This window comes from Paramacrobiotus metropolitanus, unplaced genomic scaffold (genome assembly GCF_019649055.1).
Source record: "Paramacrobiotus metropolitanus isolate TYO unplaced genomic scaffold, Prichtersi_v1.0 Parri_scaffold0000038, whole genome shotgun sequence".
NCBI lineage: Eukaryota > Metazoa > Tardigrada > Eutardigrada > Parachela > Macrobiotidae > Paramacrobiotus > Paramacrobiotus metropolitanus.
The window spans coordinates 297,030-319,627 of NW_026570258.1; the positions used below are offsets into that span (position 1 = coordinate 297,030).

General features: G+C 45.6%; 2 protein-coding genes across 3 annotated transcripts; one reads left to right on the top strand and one right to left on the bottom strand.

The window, feature by feature from the left end:
- Positions 1-38: 38 nt before the first annotated feature.
- On the bottom strand, positions 39-3,056 carry LOC129590006 (uncharacterized). The gene is made up of 7 exons (XM_055484959.1): positions 2,929-3,056; positions 2,754-2,845; positions 2,301-2,550; positions 1,560-1,889; positions 1,315-1,394; positions 810-1,071; positions 39-554 (listed from the first exon to the last, which is right to left on the bottom strand). Exons 1-7 carry the CDS (start codon positions 2,990-2,992, stop codon positions 217-219), a joined length of 1,416 nt encoding a protein of 471 aa, XP_055340934.1. The 5' UTR covers positions 2,993-3,056; the 3' UTR covers positions 39-216.
- Positions 3,057-3,298: 242 nt separating this feature from the next.
- On the top strand, positions 3,299-9,576 carry LOC129590007 (uncharacterized). 2 transcript variants are annotated; one of them, XM_055484962.1, is made up of 6 exons: positions 3,299-3,854; positions 4,558-4,679; positions 5,031-5,301; positions 5,651-5,936; positions 9,344-9,374; positions 9,531-9,576. In XM_055484962.1, exons 1-6 carry the CDS (start codon positions 3,842-3,844, stop codon positions 9,534-9,536), a joined length of 729 nt encoding a protein of 242 aa, XP_055340937.1. In that variant the 5' UTR covers positions 3,299-3,841; the 3' UTR covers positions 9,537-9,576. The 2 variants fall into 2 exon arrangements, with proteins under 2 accessions (XP_055340937.1, XP_055340936.1); XM_055484961.1 differs by lacking the exons at positions 9,344-9,374; positions 9,531-9,576 and having other exon boundaries at positions 5,651-6,366.
- Positions 9,577-22,598: the final 13,022 nt, after the last annotated feature.

Genomic DNA, 22,598 nt, shown 5'->3' on the forward strand with positions numbered 1-22,598 from the left:
CAAAGATTTTATATCAGTCTATATGAGCGACCATAACGGCTAAATCCTTTTTTATCTTCTGAGACAGAGCTGCAGTAGCAAATATTTCATAATATGGGGCAAATGTGCAGGATGGCAACAAAATAAGAGGATTCGTGTGTGCGGTCTCATAACCAACCAGACTGAACAATACTTAAGTGTTTCAAGTAATCAAGTATCACTGGATATTAATTGGTACTAATAGCTGGACTGCTTTTGAGGAAGCAGCTCGTTGTAACCGGCGATGAACTGGTTCAGGCAGGCTGGGGCGCCCTTGAATGCGCATGACGGTTTACTGCCCACCGACGGCACCACCCGCATATCCTTAGCGGCACAGCCGTAGTTCTGGATCAGCGGTGTAATAATGTCGTTGTCCACATGATCCTTCTCACTCTGCGTCCAGGTGGCGGGATCGGTGCGCGCGCCGAGCAAGGCGAAGGGCGACGCGCAGAACTGCATCTGGAGATCCGGTGTGCTGCAGCCGTAGAAGATTGTATACTTCTCATCCAGGTAAATTGTCATGGGCCACAGCGGCACTACACAAAACCCACAACAAAACATTACTTGAAGCAATGGATTGTTTACAACGACCTGTAGCACAGGACTTAGATTCTTTAGGTCTTTCGTGGGTTCTTTGGTTGTCCATCAAACAGACGCTATTAGGTTTTCTCGGTTTCTTAGATTATTACCGTTATTTTAAGAATTGCTTAGGTGCATTAAAGTTTTCTAGTTATTTTAACGATTTTCAGGGTTTCTTAGGTTTGTTCGGTTTTCTTGAGCTTCCATCTTACAGACGCTATCTCCCGCGTCGGTGGTGACAAAACGGAAGCCGACATCCAGTCCGGTCGTCAACATCATTCCGGTCCAGTAGCCGTAGTTGCAGTCGGTGTCGGAGGGATCGTTGTACTGAGTGTATTCGACCCAGGCGTAGTTGCCAGTGTAGTTGGTTTCCGGCAGGAGGGAACTGCTCAGAATGTGCCAGAAATACTTCATGCCCACCGCCGTCGGTTCCGGCAAATAAACAGTGCGGTAAACATACCACAGACCGGCCACCTATCGACAATCAGTCATTGCCGGGACCATAAATCCTGAATTTTTAGATTTTATACCAAACGGCAGTTTTAAAAGTATCACGGTAGAAAAAACGTCGTGAACGAAACGGCCAAAAAAATCTGGCAAAACAACTATGCCACGTCGTATATTTTTCGTGGCTTTATCTTCTTTTTACTTGAAAGAAGTAAAAGTTTTTTTAAATTCTGATAACATAAGATAACCGTCCTTCTGCATGGCGCTTACCGTTTGTGGATCATAAGTTAATTTGGGCGCCACATAAATTGGCCATTTGCAGCTGGAGGTAGTACTCGTTGCACTCTGGCCTAAAAAAATAAACAATTCATAAATAAACAACTCGACAAAATAAACAACTCGACAACAAAATAAACAACTCGACTCGAAAACGGTTGAGGTACAAACGTTTAGTAAAAAGCCAATGACACAATAAATGTCACACAATGACTACTCCAGATATTTATTTGCGTGACCTGCATTAAAATTGGCGGGGACGGTGGCATTGTTTCCTTGGAGGACGGTGGCGAAGCAGGACGGAGGATCGAGGTAGGGACAGGTTGGTTTGGAGTCATCGTACAACTGCAGCGGCATCATCGCCAGCGTAATGCAGTACGGCTGCAATGCCGTGGTGATGATGCTGTCGAAAGCGGCCTTGTCACTGGCCGACAGTTTATCGGGGCGGGTCCGTGTTTTGGCCCAGAAGAGCGGTGTATCGCAGGTGCCGTCTTTCTTCGGTATTTTGCATCCATATTCCACCATCAGTTTCTGATAGTCGTGGTATAACACCGAGTTGCCTTTCAGATCTACAACAGAGAGAAATCGATCAACAGTACGAGTTTTGTAAGCACAAAAAGGATTTAATTTATCTCATATTATGGGATCAAACTCGCAGCAGGATCGCAAACCAGCGATTCTGACCAAAACCGGTTCTTTTTAGGGAGGGCACGTGCAGTCTGTATGAGATCTGTACGTAATTGTACGTTCCGTAAAAGATCATTCACTTTGAAAACAAACGTTTTCTAGGCTTATTTGCACGTAATATACCGTAGTAAGATCTAGCGGAAGTAAGTACTTGTTTTCTGCCTTATAAATTTTCCTGACTGGAAAGATGCCCTCAAGCCGGCTCAAAGGTCCAGATGCCTGGATGAAACAAAGCTTAATAATTCGGCGGTTCACAGACACACCTTTCGGAAACCTATATTCTTTCCACTTACGGTTAACGCTGTATCCATCGCTGGTTGTGGCACCGTTGGCGATCTCCATGCCGTTGACGACGTAGATCCCCGTCCAGTAATCATTCTGGCAGGTGCTGTTGGTCGTGGTCGTCCAGGTGGACTGCTGGTACTGCTGGACGGCAGTCAGGTTGGTCAACGTTTCCACCGTGGTGCCGAGGTTGCTGATCGTCACCTGCTGATTGATGGTGACATCGCCGTTTTGCCGGTAGCCATACCACGTGCCGGCTTTCTGCAACGTACAACATAAAACTAAAATACAATGTACAACTTTCTGCACTATGTTGACCGAAAAATTTCGGACCAGACCAGCGTAGTAATCCGACGCATATGAATGCCCTATATATTTTTGTATGCATAGCAACTGATGCAGTCGAGCTGGGTTTTGCCGAATCGATTTAGTTTATGAAGTAATAGTCCGTATAGCTCAAAAACCTGCGCTGGATCATCGCCACCCTGGCGGGTTGCCACTGCGGGATACGCAGAGCATGTCTGTCTCGCGGATCTGGCTGCATCCGCGGCGAGTGCTAGAAAATACGAGTAATTTCAGTGGATGCCGGCAAGCAATCACAAAATAAGTACCTTAAGGACAACCAGGAGTGCCACGTACCGATAACGCTGAGAATCACCAGTTTGACTAGTACAGAGTGGCGGAGCATTTTAATGGTCGACATTTACGCACTAGCTGCACAACCAGCGGAATTATTATATTCTTCTATTGACACAAGTTGGGTTGCAGATTTTGGAGAAGATGCATACTAGACAAGCTGAAACCATCAACCTTAATTTGATGCCCCGAAGCTGTGTAAGTGGAGTCATACCTTACAAGTATGAGTGCAGTTTACGTATGTACAGTATCTATGCGGACGAAGCGCTTGTCGAAAAGCTACGTTAAACAAAACTTGACATACTTTGTTACTAGCTTCGCTCTACGTATACGGTGGTACGAATTTAGTCGTTGACCCGATGGAAACCAAGGGACAAGTTTTACCAGCTACCAAACATTTTCATTAGTTCGTACCAAGCAGACTCGAAATAAGTTATTCTGTTTTCAGAATTTTTTCTAGCTGCTTTATTCAGTGCTAGCCGCGCCGGGAAAATGTAATGTGATATACGAGCATGTATTTTTATCATCCTCAGCCTACCGGCATGATATGCCATGCATACTGCACACATTATAACTCTGATGTTTTTTCTTTGGTTTGACGGGATACTGGATTTTATACCATGATTATCAAAAGCTAATGGTCGGGTACGGTTGTCAGAAACCCAACGCCGATGGCGTAACGTGCGATACGCCGGTTATATGGGCGGAAACACGCACCAGCCCCGATCAGCTGTCAGCCAGCGACATGGCCACTTTGGACAGCCTTATTAATACGGCGCTGCATCCGTTGTGCGTCAAAGTGGATAATGTACCCAAACAGATCTACGACTCCTCCAAACCGACATGCTCCTTCCCGGCCAATCCGCACCGTGTGTCACCTCGTTAGTGAAAGGCATGCAGGCTGTAGCGCCCACCAATGCCTCAACGAGGTAAGTACAAAAGTACGGAGGAAACTCGTGCAGTTTTCCGGAAATGGACTCACTCTTCAAACACCTTGAAGTTTTTCGCATTCCGGATATTTTCGCAATACGGATTCGCGTACCGGACACCAGAGATACGATTATTCTCCGCGTTGATCCACATGAGAACAACTTTTTAAAAATTGTTTACGTGATAATTAGTCTTTTATACAAGCTTGTACGCGAACTTCGTAAAAATATATTAATTAGTTTTCTAATGTAAACAACGCCGTGAATTCCCTGTCTCTGTTGTCTGGTACGCGAATCCATTTTCTGAAAGTGTCCGATATTCGACTAACGTCGTAGTACACGTATGTACAAAATACATATATACTTGTTTATAGGGTCCGAAATTTATTAGTACGTAATAATTGCTTTTATATGATTATTGGGCCACAAGTGGAAAAACATAGAAACAATATAAGCCAGCATTATAGAAATTCGATTACTGGCTTATCCATTAATTATTCTTATGTAATTTTCCATTAATTATTCCTATGTACTTATCCCGAAATCATGTACCAATTTGAACAGGTAGACGCCAATTGGGGCGGTTGTAGTATAAACATTAACAATATATAATCTAGATGTGTCTGCCTATCATGAAGAATATCACTGTTTAACTGAATTTAATAAGTCATGGAGGTTAATAATCTGTGGGTTATTAATCTAGGCCAGCCGACAACAACAGTGTCAAGTTCAACTAGTTACAGTGTGACGTCGAGCTCCAATACCGCCTCGAGCTGCAACTGGCCGTCCATTGCGCCGTCTAATTTGATTTATGATCCTAGCAAGGTACACCGACCGCAGAATTTCAACAAATTGTAGTTGTAGTTTTATTGATTTAAACTTTGACTTATTTTAATTAAACAGTGTACGAGCATCACAGTTATACGATAATTGGTACATTTTTAGAGTTATTTAATAAGATTTTGATTTGCTCCGTCAGTACTTACGTAATTTCGCACACTGTTTCTTTTGCTGTACATTTTTTTGGGTACATTGGATTATCAAAACTAATTTCTCGGACCGTTGCCTATGGAACAACTAATACAAATAGTTAAACATGAAGTTTTTCGGTTTTTTGCCAGTTGTGTGCATTTCACATCATTCTCATACATTTGCGCTAATTGGCAATTTCTGCAGGCATCCGGCATTTGGTGGGTGTACCGGTCCATGTTCTCTCCGGAGGCGGAAGCCGTCGGTATGCGGTTATTCTGGCATATTCTGGGCCCGGCACCGCTGCCCATGACCAATTTCACGGGGGATTTTGTGTGGTGCGAGTTAGTTCAGTACAATTCCATCAACGACACGCAGTGCAATCATGGCTCGTGGACCGGGTATCTTGCTACCACCGGGCAGAATGTCGGCTTCCGCTTTTTAACCGTCGACAACGGAGACGGCAACTCGCCAGCCGGTAAAACTGTAGAACAGTTGCGTTGAATTTAAATAAGCGAAATCAATCATATCAATATAAACTGAAAGATTTATAATGATACTATTATTACAATACCATTATTTCATGCATCATTAACTCTTAAATCTAAGTAAAGATTGGGGGATGGCCGCTAAATTCTAAGCGCTCCGTTGATCGAATTACCTTTGCGCTCCGAATTATAGAATAATTCTTTTAATAATAACATTATTTCACAAAAAACTGTATTAATATTATTTCTCTGCCAAGCGTTACCAATAAAACACGCGGAATTTAAGCATTAAAGCCGCGAACATGGGCTATGACACATATCTGTATTTGTCAATTTCAGTGCCGGCACGTTCGTTGACCCTGTACCAAGACGATAACTACCAGTTTTACTACGTCTGCCTGATTATTAATCCTTTCACCGGCAACTGCGATTCGCCCTTCGCCACCATCAGCGGCCGCTCCAATCCGACCAGCTGGACGCAGGCCGAGAAGGATCACGTGGATAACGACATCATCCTGCCGCTGATCAAGCAGTGGGGCTGCACGGCCAAGGATATACCGTTTATGCAGCATCCCAGCAGTAAACCGGTCTGCGATTTCTCCGGTTCCACCACGTGCTTGAATCAGTTCAGTACCGGTTATAGCGAGCTGATCAAAGCGGCGCAGTGTATTAAAAATTTAGAATGTACGCACATTATTACAGGCATATAGTGATTTGGTTATGCAAAGAGAGCAATACTAATGTGGAGTAGCCTTTGTCCATTTTTGCGGCAAATGAGTGTATCTGCTTCTATGATCTACATACAAAAATTTTAGAAAAACTGTGTCGCTACCTGGTTTTCGAAATTAACACTCACTACTCAGTATGTTTTCCAGTGATAAAAATATCTAGGGTAGATAAATACGAAATGCAGCAGTTAAATACGTACATCTAGGTTTGATTCAGCGTCAACATCCAGTTAAAAAACGACGTTCACAGATTTGCAAAATGCGTGGCTATAATTCTAAGGTTTAGAGCACTCTCACTAGGCCTCACATGCATACGATTTCCGCGAAAACGTTTACCGTAATTATCGAATTTGCACCCCTGGGGTGCAAATATTTTAAACGTTCTGGAGGAGGGGGGCTTATTTCGGGGAGGGGGCATTATTTTGGGGGGTGGTACTATTTTTCAAACACAATTTTTTGGAGGGGGCCGTTATTCTTCTAATAACTGCGAATACTGTTCTATTGATACTGAGCAGTAGATACGAAAATTTGCAATTTCATTACCTTACGAGCAGCATTCTGAAGCATCGCACCACATTATTTTTGTGACTGTTGACCGTTTATTCATTAAATCATAACAATCATTATGAAGTAATCTGCGGTATATCTATCATTTTGTGGCGCTTGACATTTAATAACGCCCCCCTGGGCGGTAAATTCGGGGGGAGGCGCTATTTTTCGAACTGGTTAAGGGAGGGGGGCTTATTACGGAGGGGGGCCTAATTATGAGGGGAGGTTCAATTCGATAATTACGGTAACTGTAAATATAAAGACTTTTATCAGTTATGAGTTTCACATCCCGTGACAGTTATAACACTGCTTTGAAAGACATTCTCAGAGAAGCCGCTGAGGGTTAACGCGTTTTATGCCTTTTACCCATTTTACTGCGCCATATCAGTCTGCAACCGGATGTTGCGCACATTCACTTGTACTGTACAAAGGCGTACAGGAGGAGATACCGGTATGGCGCAGTAAAATGGGTAAAACGCATAAAACGCGTTCCGAAAGTAATTTCCTATTTTGCATCTTTCTCCACAAACACCTTTCATCTCTTCACACAGACGTTTTTATTAACATCATCTATTAAGTAACTAAACTAAATTCGATTTAAATTAACTGAAATCCAGCTGCAAAAACCTTTTTCGAACCAGCCGGAGATTTTTGACACAGTACGGTACCTTGCGGTTTTGTCTCATATGTTTTGATATTTTTATGGCTATGGCTATTTTGCCGCAGTATAACAATAGGGGTCTGAATAGCCGTCAGGCTATTTTGCCGCACACTGCGCCGCAATAGCCAGTTGGCTATTTTGCCGCACTATGGTGGGCGAAACAGCTTGTTGGCTATTTTACCGCACACTGTGTTAAAACAGCTTGTTAGCTATTTTGCCGCAGTATGGAAGGGAATAGGATAATTATAATAGGGGACACTTGGTAGTCGGTAATAAGGGGCAACTCTGCAAACACATTCCCTCAAACTGCCCGCACTAGTTATATATCGGTTCCCTCGACATCAGAGGGTAACAACTAGTGCGGGCAATTTTTTTGGATTCGCTAACTCTTAAAGAAAGTGTAACGAGCGTGCGAGTTACGTTACGAGTTTGGATATTTTCATGCAAGCAGAACGTATTTTGGGTTATACCGCAAGTTACGTTAGCATAGACAAGACAAGAGCCATTGTCGCCTTTGCCACAGGTGCACCTACGATCAAAAGTCGATTCCTTTAGACTGGAAAGAAATGTTGATTTTATCTGAAACTTAGGCAAAGGTAAGAAATGCTTTTTATATATCCGAGATTTTATCAAAATAGTTTTGTCCGCCATAAAGAACTAGTCATTCATTGTGACATTTGCGTAGTGCGCGTCTGTAACCGTCCAAAACGACCGGTCGTCTCAGATGACCGCCGGTTGTTTTGGACGGTTACACACGTCTGAAGCCAGCTGACACTTTAGTCGGACTGCAATCAACAAAACGGACACAACACCCTCCAGGACACGGATGGACAGCCCGCTGAAGTAGGCCGAGCATCACACATGCCCGCTCGGCAAACCGGCGTCCCGGCGGACACTGCGGCCTAATTCAAGCCGGTGAACCCATAATCCGGAGAATGGGCAACACAACCGCAGTGCGTGCATCGTAACCCGGCACGGCAGCCAGATCACCCGGCCCGGATGGAGCGAACCAGCTCACACCAACGGTTATTCGGCAGAATTCGACAGAGATCTCAGTCGACCGCTTGATGGGCGAGTCGCCCATACCGTTGCCGGTCGACAATGTGCGAGCCGGAATTGTTCCAGTGTCTCTAGTAGACGGCAGCCCGGAATCGACACCGAACGCGGACAGAACTCGATTCGACCCAAACGAGGCGGTATTTCAGACGCCGGAAGGACAGCAGTTTCAGAAACTTAGCGGGCCGCCGGACCAGATCACCGATGGCACGATAAACGGACAATTAGCCCATCTGGGAGTCCAGTTAGCTGCCGCCCGGAACATGGTCGACCGGAAGAAGGCAAACTTGGCGGAAAAGGATGCGACTAACACCACCTTGAAAGCGGAGAATGCGGACATGGCAGAAGCCACCAACCGACTCGAAGCGATACATATGCTACAGCGACAGCTTGGTACGGCAACAAAAGAAGGGACGCGTACAAGGAAACGCTCAGAAAATTTCTGGTCGAGTCAACCGAGTTCATCGCGTGCACTTGCAAAGCTCTGAAGGAGCAGACGGATGTATTTTTGAAATACGTCAACTTAGAACACAAACTGGGAACAACGATACACCGGACGGAACAGCTTGAGAAACGAGTAACCGGCTTGGAGACAAATCTGACGACAGCCCGGCGCTGCGGAGTGCTACTCCGCGGCCCCTTGGTTCTGTGGGATTGAACGACACGGCAGCCCAGACTACCGTGACGGCGAGACGGACAAACCCACGGAAGCCGGACGGACAGTCGAAACGGACCGGAACAGATAGGAGGCTTCAAGATCGAACGCTGCAGCCGCACGAAGCCATCCTGAGCGATGGATCTAACTGACGGAAGGAATAGTGATACATTATACGCTCTACTACTACGTATCGCTGCAGACTTTACGCAGCAGCTAAGCGGCAATGCTAAAGTTGGTATTTTAACTTTAATTCAAAAGTACCGAAAAATTCCGAAACGGACTAAGGGAAAACTAAAACCCATTCAAATCCAATGCACACCAACACTGCGTTTAAATATTCTAGGTCAAGTGCACGCATACATAATTGCCATGTTTTGCAGTCTCACCTACACACAGAGTGGACAACGGACAGTACGTACATCTTTCTTAATAGCCCATATGCTTATAATTGATAAGACAGCACGATAATTACTACACATTATCCTTAAGGCACAAGACCGCTGTTTACTCGATACACGTTACTAAATATATGCCGCATGTCCGTAATTACATGCCGTATGTCCGTAGCAATAGGGACACGAGAAAACTGATTGACGTGGTGGACGATTGCGGCACATCCGACAGGATGAACTTTTGATATTATCCTGGCACGGCTCCTCTCAAATTTTCCGGTAGCTTGCTGCCAGACCCGGGCGGTCGCGTCAATACCGCGACTCTTCTTCGGTCAATTACTCCGGCACCGTATTTCTGGCGTCTCGCCGAGCTGGACCAAACAATTTATGTTGGCGGGAAGGATCATCCTCGATGTCGGTCGTCGTAGTCGTGGCCGCCGTTGTCCGACTGTCACTTTCCGACGGGGTTTGTTAACGCTGGTCCTGGGTCCGATGTCGTGTTCGCTCCAGCGTGGGCTGCCGCACCATTCGTTCTGGTCTGCAGGGTTTATCTTCCGGTTATCGTGTGCCCGCGGCTGGCATTTGTTCTCAGACAGCTGGCAAATGTGCCAGGCGAGGCTGCGCCTTGACTAAGTGGGGTTGCTATTCCTGGACTAAGCCCTTGTGCAATACGGCTTGCTGATACATCCGGCCGACCGGCTGTCTAAGTTGCATCCAGTATTGCATCACGCCGGACAGCTGACCCGGCAATTCTCGCCGGGACGCGAAGCGCCGTGGTTGACGGGATGACCAGACCAAACCCTACCGAGACCAACTACACGACTGGAAAGAGAGACCTAGAGGCCGGGCCGATGTTGATCAGAGTCGACACAACGTTAACAAATAGAATAATCTCGGGCTAGCGCTGATATCGGCCAGCCTGATAACAGACCTCCCTTCAAGTTCGACGGCGATATGCGAAATCAGAACGGATCGGTATACCAGCTTTGCCGCCTACAAAAAAGACACGAATTAGTGGGTAGCGCAGTAATCGTTGAGTTCATGGGCGCACGTGAGCGGGACTCCAGCTGGTATACTAGGAACCGACGGCAGAAGAACCGAAGCACGGTTGGTCGTTTGTAACCGACCAAAACGTCCGGACGACCTAGACGTCCGGCGGACGTTTTAGTCGTTAAACCGACCAAACCGTCCGGGGGCCAAAAAAACGTCCGCCGTAAATTTGCCCACTCAAAAATTTTTGCATTCTCGATGTGACCTGAAGTTCCTGAGAGCGTCTCAGCCCGGACACTTTGGTCTGAGCACTATTTGGACCCGGACACTTTGGTCTGAGCACTATTTGGACCCGGACACTTTGGTCGGAGCACTATTTGGACCCGGACACTTCGGTCGGAGCATTATTTCTGCCCGGACACATTGGTCTGAGCACTATTTCAGCCCGGACACTTTGGTCGGAGCACTATTTGGACCCGGACACTTTGGTCGAAGCACTATTTGGACCAAGACACTTCGGTCGGAGCATTATTTTGACCCGGACACTTTGGTCTGAGCACTATTTTGACCCGGACACTTTGGTCGGAGCACTCATTGGACCCGGACACTTTGGTCGGAGCAATATTACAGCCCGAACACTTTGGTCGGAGCACTATTTGGACCCGGACACTTTGGTCGGAGCACTATTTCAGCCCGGACACTTTGGTCGGAGCACTATTTTGACCCGGACACTTTGGTCGGAGCACTCTTTGGACCCGGACACTTTGGTCAGAGCAATATTTCAGCCCGAACACTTTGGTCGGAGCACTCTTTGGACCCGGACACTTTGGTCGGAGCAATATTACAGCCCGAACACTTTGGTCGGAGCACTATTTGGACCCGTACACTTTGGTCGGAGCACTATTTGGACCCGGACACTTCGGTCGAAGCATTATTTTGACCCGGACACTTTGGTCGGAGCACTATTTTGACCCGGACACTTTGGTCGGAGCACTATTTGGACCCGGACACTTCGGTCGAAGCATTATTTTGACCCGGACACTTTGGTCGGAGCACTATTTTGACCCGGACACTTTGGTCGGAGCACTCTTTGAACCCGGACACTTTAGTCGGTGCAATATTACAGCCCGAACACTTTGGTCGGAGCACTATTTGGACCCGGACACTTTGGTCGGAGCACTATTTTGACCCGTACAATTTGGTCAAGACTATTTCAGCCCGGACACTTTGGTCGGAGCACTCTTTGGACCCGGACACTTTGGTCGGAGCAATATTACAGCCCGAACACTTTGGTCGGAGCATTATTTTGGACCCGGACACTTTGGTCAGAGCACTATTTTGACCCGGACAATTTGGTCAAGCACTATTTCAGCCCGGACACTTTGGTCGGAGCACTATTTCTGCCCGGACACTTTGGTCGGAGCACTATTTCAGCCCGGACTCTTTGGTCTGAGCACTATTTTGACCCGGACACTTTGGTCGGAGCACTATTTTGACCCGGACACCTTGGTCGGAGCACTCTTTGGACCCGGACACTTTGGTCGGAGCACTATTTGGACCCGGACACGTCGGTCGGAGCATTATTTCTGCCCGGACACTTTGGTCTGAGCACTATTTCAGCCCGGACACTTTGGTCGGAGCACTATTTGGACCCGGACACTTTGGTCGGAGCAATATTTCAGCCCGAACACTTTGGTCGGAGCACTATTTGGACCCGGACAATTTGGTCGGAGCACTAATTCAGCCCGGACACTTTGGTCGGAGCACTATTTCTGCCCGGACACTTTGGTCGGAGCACTCTTAGGACCCGGACACTTTGGTCGGAGCAATATTTCAGCCCGGACACTTTGGTCGGAGCACTATTTCAGCCCGGACACTTTGGTCGGAGCACTATTTTGACCCGGACACTTTGGTCGGAGCAATATTTCAGCCCGAAAATTTTGGTCGGAGCACTATTTGGACCCGGACAATTTGGTCGGAGCACTAATTCAGCCCGGACACTTTGGTCGGAGCACTATTTCTGCCCGGACACATTGGTCGGAGCACTCTTAGGACCCGGACACTTTGGTCGGAGCAATATTTGGACCCGGACACTTTGGTCGGAGAACTATTTCAGCCCGGACACTTCGGTCGGAGCACTATTTCTGCCCGGACACTTTGGTCTGAGCACTATTTCAGCCCGGACACTTTGGTCGGAACACTATTTTGACCCGGACACTTTGGTCGGAGCACTCTTTGGACCCGGACACTTTGGTCGGAGCACCATTTCAGCCCAAACACTTTGGTCGGAGCACTGTTTTAGCCCGGACACTTTGGTCGGAGCACCATTCCAGCCCGGAAACTTTGGCCAGAGTACTATTCGAGCCCGGACTCCCTGGCCAGAGCACTGCTTCAGCCCGGACACTTTGGTCGGAGCACTATTTAAGCCTGGACACTTTGGTCGGAGTACTATTCGAGCCGGGACTCCCTGGCCAGAGCACTACTCCAGCCCGGACACTTTGGTCAGAGCACTATTTCTGCCCGGACACTTTGGTCGGAGCACTATTTGGACCCGGACACTTCGGTCGAAGCACTCTTTGGACCCGGACACTTTGGTTGGAGCAATATTACAGCCCGAACACTTCGGTCGTAGCATTATTTTGACCCGGACACTTTGGTCAAAGCACTATTTTGACCCGGACAATTTGGTCAAGCACTATTTCAGCCCGGACACTTTGGTTGGAGCACTATTTCTGCCCGGACACTTTGGTCTGAGCACTATTTCAGCCCGGACACTTTGGTCGGAGCACTATTTTGACCCGGACACTTTGGTCGAAGCACTATTTGGACCAAGACACTTCGGTCGGAGCATTATTTTGACCCGGACACTTTGGTCTGAGCACTATTTGGACCCGGACGCTTCGGTCGAAGCACTCTTTGGACCCGGACACTTTGGTTGGAGCAATATTACAGCCCGAACACTTCGGTCGTAGCATTATTTTGACCCGGACACTTTGGTCAAAGCACTATTTTGACCCGGACAATTTGGTCAAGCACTATTTCAGCCCGGACACTTTGGTTGGAGCACTATTTCTGCCCGGACACTTTGGTCTGAGCACTATTTCAGCCCGGACACTTTGGTCGGAGCACTATTTTGACCCGGACACTTTGGTCGGAGCACTATTTTGACCCGTACAATTTGGTCAAGACTATTTCAGCCCGGACACTTTGGTCGGAGCACTATTTGGACCCGGACACGTCGGTCGGAGCATTATTTCTGCCCGGACACTTTGGTCTGAGCACTATTTCAGCCCGGACACTTTGGTCGGAGCACTATTTTGACCCGGACACTTTGGTCGGAGCAATATTTCAGCCCGAACACTTTGGTCGGAGCACTATTTGGACCCGGACAATTTGGTCGGAGCACTAATTCAGCCCGGACACTTTGGTCGGAGCACTATTTCTGCCCGGACACTTTGGTCGGATAGAGTGAACTGGATTAGTCGCGATGGAATGCCGCCAATGCGCTAGCTGTGCCGTTCCCGGCTGTGCCGTTCCCGGCTGTGCCGTTCCCGGCTGTGCCGTTCCCGGCTGTGCCGTTCCCGGCTGTGCCGTTCCCGGCTGTGCCGTTCCCGCCTGTGCCGTTTGAAGTAAGTTACGCTGTTTTGCAGAACTTCCGGCACTTTACCGTACAGAGCTCATTGAAAGTGGGCGGCGGGACAGGCTGAAATAATGGTGTGGCAAAATAGGCAACTAACTATTTTGCCGACCATAGTGCGGCAAAATAGCTGAGCAACTATTTTAACGCAGTATGCGGTAAAATGGCCAACAAGCTATTTTGCCCACCCTAGTGCGGCAAAATACCCAACTGTCTATTTAGCCGCAAACACTGCGGCAAAATAGCCACTTCGTATTTTTATCGATCTTTCTTCTCATGTGTTGCAAATTGCAAATAAAAAATTTCGTGTTTGAATTCTTCCCTCTTGCAACGCGTATTTAAAAAAAACCATGGTCAGTTTCTACTGCGCTCTTAGAAGAAATCAGTATAAACTGTTTATGACCAAATGTCAGGAGAGAAAACTTGAAAGTTTAAAAACCACAGATATGCGAAAACTTGGTGAAAGTTGAAAGGAATGGTAGTTTTCGATCTGACTTAAATTGAACTTATGTATGTCCACATGTAAACTGTAATGCCGTTTCCAAATGGAGACGCTCGGACCGCCCGGACCGGAAGCTGTCCGAACAATAACGGAATTCGGACAGAAAATACGTCAGGAAACCGGCGAAAAACGAGCCACGGAATATCTTCGCCAACGGATCAGCATCGAAATACAGCGAGGAAATGCGGCATCGATCATGGGGACGGCGCCGATGGGAGCGAATTTAGACCAAATTTTCTCTGTGATTAGGCCGCCGCTGTCGATTGATGCTTAATGAGTGATAGTTTCCGAAGCTTTTGTTAAAAGTACTCGTGTTGTAACTTGTAATAGTGAAATGACCACAACTTGAACAACTCAATATGAAAACCAGATGTAAAGTGTAAAATGGAGACATGCAAATCTTTAACTGTTTCGTGAAAAGAAACGGCTTCCGCAGAATATTAATATGCAGTGCGTGTGGTGTGCAAGGTGCCATCTATTTGAATCGCGTCTTTGATCATGGGAAACGCAAAAGTGTAAAGCGATTTATAGCCACCGATTTATGGGCGCTGCGCGATACAAGACTCGTAAGGTACAGTGCAGGTTTAGCACCTGTTGCCCTCCGGTCTGTGAACACCAGTAACCGCAGCAGCATTATCTCGGTTTATTACAGTATGCTTTTCTTCGGCGATTCGTTATCCCGTTTTTATTTCAAGAGCAAACATACAACGTGCCGAAGATTTTGCGTTATAGCTTCATTGAAAGTATATTTTGTAACGGTCGAGATTTCGTTGACGGAGCTGTTTTCTCTGAAACGCTGCAGGTATCGTTACAGCTCGTGCCGCTGTGATGTTGGTTGTACGGATTTTTGGTTTTTCACCAAGGAAGATTGCCGAATGGCGACAAAGCAATTTGGCTCGTTGGCACGTCGTTTTGTGGACTACAAGTGAGACTACCAATAAAAACGGTGAAGCGTATTTGCACGGTACGATACTTAATTTTTGCCTATCCGTTATATTTAGCGTCTCTCGTCCTGATGTATCACTTTTGCGCAATTATTTCCCACACCTTGGCCCCGTGCCAGCATAATGAGGACCGTAACCAATGTTACTGGATGGTTGTGAATGTGATTCAGTAGTGTGCTCCTCGGGATTTCACCGTCTGCTACCAACTGGTTTCCTGGCGTTGGAAACAGATGGTCATATCCCGAGGACGATCAGATGTCACCCCCCGATATTTTATACCCGGAGATGCTATGCCGCATGGGATATACAAGCTGGCAAATGCTCGCTGCCTTCTGGGTACGGTTTAGTCTCGCGTAAAGTGCACAATCAGCTTTCTTCCGGAATTGTGCGTTTTGCTACAGCGATGTTACTTCATTTATGCCCTGCACGAAGGTAATTGATAACATTAGCGGGCTGCCTCTTTTCTTCCGTATTATAAGCCAGTCGTTTTGTAACCACAATGACACTTACTGATGGACTTCCGGAAATGTGCTATCAATGTCCTTATGACATTGCTATTAGTGCTATAACGCCTGTGCGGCGAAACCGTCGAAATTTTGTTTGAAGAAGAAATTCGCTCGAGTCTGATATTAGCACGAAAAGGCGATAGTATTGTCATAACTGCTCCTGATTGTCATAACTGCAGCGAGTATACACACGCTTTACAGTTTTCAGCTGCGGCGCCTTGCTAAATACCGTACACAGTTATCGTAATTATCGTAAGTTTTTATTATGCACCAGATTAACGCTGAGCATTACGATAGCTACGGAGAGGCATAAAAGAAACGAAGAAAACATTCCTTCAAAAAAGAAAAAAAACGAAGAAAATTGAAGAAAGAAAAGAAGAAAATAGAAGAAGAAAAATTTAAAATTGGCTGTGAGTTGGCATTCCGCCAGCCGGAGAAATAAAGAGGCGATTTCGTGCCTTGAATCGTCAGTTTTGACTATAAACTGCTCAACAATCGTGCCAAGACGCGATCGTGAATGCGATTCAGGCTTCAAAGAGGTAAATCACGCTCACATGCATACAATTTCTGCGGATGCGCTGGAATTTAAATCTAACAGCTTGTATCAGTTATGAGTTGCACATCCCGTGACACTGATAACACTGGCTTAAAAGACGTTATTGTTTTGTGAGAACGCGCTGAGGGTTAACGCGTTTATACGTTTTGTCCATTTTACTGCGCCATATCTCAGCAACCGGATGCTGAGCACATTCACTTGTACAAAAAACGTTGCAACATTAAGTTTTTCTATTTTGTATCTCTATCCGCAAACATATTTTTAACTATTTCAACCAGATGTTTTTACTGACATCATCCATTAAGTAATTAGGTTTACCGGTTAGATACGATTTATGATAATTGCGACCTGGCTGAAACAAATTGCTTGCAACCTGCCGGAGGTTTCTGACACACTGCTTCGCTGTTTGTCTAACCTTTTCTGCCATTTTATCGATCTATATATTATCGATAGCTATTTTATCATCATATTATTTCATCCATCATTATATTTCTGTAGATAAAAAAAGTCGTCTTATCCGGAATTCTTCCCTCTTGCAACGTGTATTAATAAAAAAAATTACCAGCTACTCGTGAAAAAGAAAGTATAAACTGTTTATGACCAAACGCCAGGAATCTTCGGGATTTCACCGTCTGCTTCCAGCGCCAGGAAACCACTGCAAAAGATCGATTGTCCAATTAAATGTATAACGTTCGCAACCACCAATGATGAAAATTGACTGGACTGGACCAGTCCAGTCCAGTTAAGTCATGTTAATTGATAAATCACTGCTGGTCGCTTAGATCGCTGGTTGCTTAGGTCTCCACTTTCTGCCACTATTGTAACATGGTGCGCTAGTGACCACAGCCCAGTCCAGTTATCGATGCTTGCCAGCATTCCCTACATAACACGATGCTGTGCCCGAAGCCAACTTGTACATCCCGTCCGGCACACTGCGCCTCACGGAATGCTCAAGTTGGTAATTGCTCCGAGCTTTCTGGCCATGGATACGATTCCGTCTCACAAAATACATTTCACACAGAAAGCTGGTTGTGCGGTACGCACAAACAGCTTTCTGTCAATAATATTCGAATGCTGTGATGGTTTCCTTACTTTCCTTATCTGCTCCTCTAGTTAAAACAGCTGCAAAACTGCAAATACTAATGTAACTGCGCACGGGGTCGGTTGCCCATACTGTCAATGCTGCCGGAAGTGCGCGCAACCGACCTTGCGCGCGGTTACATTAGTATTTGCAGTTTTGCAGCTGTTTTAACTAGAGGGAGCCCAGATAAGGGAAAGTAAGGTAAGGGGAGCCCATATAAGGCAGCAGTCGAAGTATTGTTGAAACAGTGCGCTTTTATTCATACATGTACTGAATTAAGAAAAGGTCGATGCACGGGGCGTTGGCTGCGCCCACGGAGTTCGGGAACGGGCGTTCGTTGCGTGCACGGGAAATAGCTACGAGTTTTGCTCAGCTAGCACGGATTTCTACTTATACATTTGAGGACTTACTAGAAAAATGCACGTTGGCGCGCATTGGCAGACCGGAGCGTGACTGAAGGGAAATGACCTGGTACCGTAAATGGTACCAAAGTGGTATACATACACGAAAACTTCCGTCTCGCGCACTCTAAAACACCTTTTGCATTGTTTTTTTTATGGCATTTTGGACTCAAACAATTTGTATACACAGGCGTGAAAACACTTTGCGGTCAGAATATCCGGAGGGGAATTATGGGTGGAAATTATAAATGTAAGAATGCACGGAGGAGTACTAAATGCCTCATCTTCCAATATTTCATAAAAAACGTATCAGTTGACAGACCGCTTATACAACAAGCCAGGTTTGTATCACGTTTCTAAATTTAGAATAAAAACATTTCTAGAATTTTTAAAATTCATTTTGTAACTTTGAGAACCTGGTTCGGCGTCGAAACAATCGTTTTGCCAATGTGCGTTTTCATATAAAATCTGAAAAGATCGGTGCATAAAGCTTTTAGTATACCTAAATACATTTATACATTTTGCAAATTGTCCGCACGGTATATGTCAGCGCACAAGATGTGCCACGAAGTCAGCACAGTGACCATGGAGGGCGTATAAGTACGCGGTGCAAGGTTTCTATGCCATAAACTAACCAAAAATCCATTTCGATCCATGATTTTGTCATCGTGACTGTTATGACCTACTATTTCAGCGATGATAGGAGAGGGGATAGGAGGAAATTTTTCAGGGGGAAATTTCTGCCGGGAGCCATTATTGCCGATTACACTCAAGACTAAGGTGTATCATGCAGATGTATGGGATATATTATTTGTTTAGTTAGGCTACGCGTTACTGACATAATGGACAGCCAAAAATGCAAGATTGCAATTAGGCCTGGAGCATCACCGCGTCCAGTAACAGAATCATAGCGGGCAAATGCGGTGATGCAGCGCAGGTTTCTAGCGCTGTTTTCGTAACGAACTTTTATAATCGACAGAAATCAAAAGTTGCAGTATAGCTGTATGGGATCGCTACGTCATGGCTGTGAACATTAACGTCACAGTGGGCAGCTCCGTGATTTTGTATATTCCCACAACAACAGGCACCACCAGTCACATTAGTCTAGGTTAAATGCACTAAAGTCATAGCGTTATTCTGTAAAGGTCTTTTGTAACGGAAGGAATTCAAGAGTTGCAGTACCGCTGTATATAGCCGCTACGTCATGGGCAACGACGTCACAGACACGTCATACCGGTCAGTTGCCTGATGTCATAGCCTTACTTCCGTACGAGTATCCAATTTCCGTAACACACTTCCGTAACAAACTTCCTAACAAATTTCCGTAACGAACTTCCGTAACGAATTCTCGTGACGTACAGAAATCAACAAATGCATTAGTCTTGAATATATACAGTAGAGTAGAGGACCTTCGCTACGCTCCGGTCGGTTATTAATTTACTGAATACTTTTGAATTTTACTTTCCATTTTCTAATTTTATGGCCTTTTTTTCGCACTTGAAGGGGATTTTTGGGAGACTTGAAGATTTTTTTCAACAGGGATTTTTGGCCGCTTTCGTAATATATGCGCTACCAAGTGCTAGCGTCCAGTTTGTAAATGAGCCATCACAAGTCAGATTTGAGGAAATTGTTTCCGGATCAGGCTTCTGCAGTTACCCTTGCTGACTGACTTCCGGAAATGTGTTACCATCAGTATTTTTAAGACATTCTTATTACATATAGTCAGCGTAACAGCCGAAATTCTGTTCGATGAAGAAATTTACTCGAATATTTTACACTATACAATTAAAATCAAAACCATACGTATAATTGAGTACGGTCGACACTGTGCATTATGTTGGCACAGGGTCGATTAGTTGGTAATAAATATGTATACGTAATAAAGTCAGTCTTGAACGAGTACATAACGGTCATCATTTGTAACTTACTTTCAGTCCACACAACGTGTCACCCAGCCAGATGGCCCACGCTCAAGTTCTGACTCTGACCGCTCAAGCTCTGACTCTGACCGCTCAAACTCTGACTCTGACCGCTCAAAGTCTGACTCTGACTGTCCAAACCGAAGAAAATCCTAAGAAACCCAAGAGACATAAGGAAAATCTAAGAAACCTAAGAAACCTAAGAAACCTAAAAAACCTAAGAAACCTAAGAAACCTAAGAAAACCTAAGAAACCTAAGAATCCTAAGAAACCTAAGAAAACCTAGGAGAACCTAGGAGAACCCCTAAGAAAAACCCTAAGAAACCTAAGAAACCCTCAGAATCAGGGTCAGACTTTTAGTAGTCAGAGTCAGACTTTGAGCGGTCAGAGTCAGACTTTGAGTAGTCAGAATCAGAGTCAGAGTCAGAGTTTGAGTCTGGGCCCAGCCAGATCACTCTGTTGCCACTTGCCAGTGCGCTCATAAGTTGTGGGCGCACTGGCTCAAGAGTCAGATGGATGGACGACACGTTGTATCACGATGTCGCCAGCATTCGGCATTCTTCTTTGGTGTAAAACAAATGATCCACACAACCGACATCACAACGATTACAATTGTAACGATTCGTGCATCCTTTTAAGAAAAACACCTTATCAAAAGAAATTTCGACTGTAAATTTAAACTCCAAAAAAGCAAACATGTCGACACGTGCCGCGTTTGATTTATTGAAATTAAAATAAGTTAACAAATCGCGAAGCGAAGCAAAACTTATGCAAAAAGGTACTGCTGCTGAGAACAAATGCCGGATGGTTACTGATTCGGCATTCGGAGATGATAGTAGGTGTAGTGTATGTGCACTATGGCCACACAGGCACTAATACTTTCATGATTTAATAAGATTTCACTCCTACGTCAGGAACACCCTAATCACAAAGCCAGGCAGCATCTCTAGACAGTGACAAGAGGTATCTAAGGCCCCTGACCTTAATAATAATAAAATTAATACGACATTCCTACTCTCGAGATATCAACCGATACGTATGTACTCACGTATGTACACACTCTACAGTAGGCAACAGGTGCTAACGTGTACTGTACGAGCCTTATAATTATTATCGTGCAGCGCCCATAGATATGTGGCCACAAAGCTGCTGTTTTTCACTACTCGTACGAGTACTGCATTTCCTTGATGCGCTTCGAATAGGTTAACTCGCTCCAAACGTACTGCATATTCCGTGAAAACTGCTCGATTTTACGAAACAATTAACATTATCAGATCGTCACATACAAACGATAATCGCCAAATTGGCATTATAAGACCTACGTTCGTTTTACGTCCGATAAAAAAACTGCCATTTCATTCATTAATATTTTGCATTTCTTTCGTTTTTCAACTTGCAGGTGTTCTATCTGAAATGTATTATCACGGAAATGAAATATTTATTGTTATGGCTGTTCCTGATTTATTCTGAACAGCGTTTCAGACACACGAGTATATTCACAGAAACATACTAGCTATAACAATTTTTATTCTTCGTTAACCGTTTATATAGTTATATAAGCGGTGTACAAGTACGCATTAATGTTTCGCCTAACCATAAGACTGCACCGTATCGTATCATGCTGTCATACGTACTCATAGCGCACATTATCGGCCTTTTGACTGATAGAGATCGGTATTTGATCAGGATTTTAAAGACTATAGCGTGCATTTATGATGTGCACATAAGTACAAACTCTGTACTTTAGCTTTATTTTTTTATTTTATACGAAATCGCTGACCTGGGAAGCTGTTCAGAATGGGATTGCCGATTATGTTGGCTAACAGTAAAACTGCATACTTCGTACCGAAAGATGCATTGCCCCGTAATAAACAATAAGTATGGCATTACGAGTAATAAACGCACATATAGGTAGTCAGAACGCAAAAATGTACACGTACACGCGAATACTACAGTAGCACCGCATTGAATTAATCTGGTGGAGTATTGCCTTAGTAGATTTGCTAACAAGAAATTGTGATGTTATACTGCTAACCCACGGTGCAGAACGGCAATAGGGCAATCTGTGTTGTGATATCAACAAGCAATCCGTATCCCGTCAATCATAAGAAGAGCGGTTCGGCTTACCTGGATGTCATCGATCAAGATTTGGGCGGCTCAAACGATAGCTATACCCTCGAGCAGAGTACCATCAGCGCGGGCGGTAACACCTACGACGACATTCCCTCTTGTCAAATACAGCGACCTTTGCCAGCCATTCCACCGACCCTCCCGCCCCGATTGGAGTGCGCGTCCGTCTCCGATGCGGGAACGCCGAGTTCCTCTAGCCGATCGGCTAAACGAGTGGCCGTGGACCCGGGGAAAACGTTCCCCCTGTGCACACTACGTCGCAAATGGATGTGCTGGGGTTGTGTTCTTTGCTGTGGCATAATCGTCATTGTATCGGCCGTGGTCGTAGCACTTCTATTAAACAGCGCAGACGCTGTAAACCAAAGCGCAGATTTCGTCCCAGTGGATCTCCGTATCACCTGCACGCCCGACAAACGGGGCCGGGAAGTCCGGGGGTTTAGTGCCGAAGAATGTAGGAGTCGCGGTTGCGACTATAAGAACGATGATCTTCCATCAGACGGTGATAACTTGGGACCGCCATCATGCTACATGGCGCCGGGAAGAACTGGTTATCGGGTGAAAAATTTGGACGGGTACC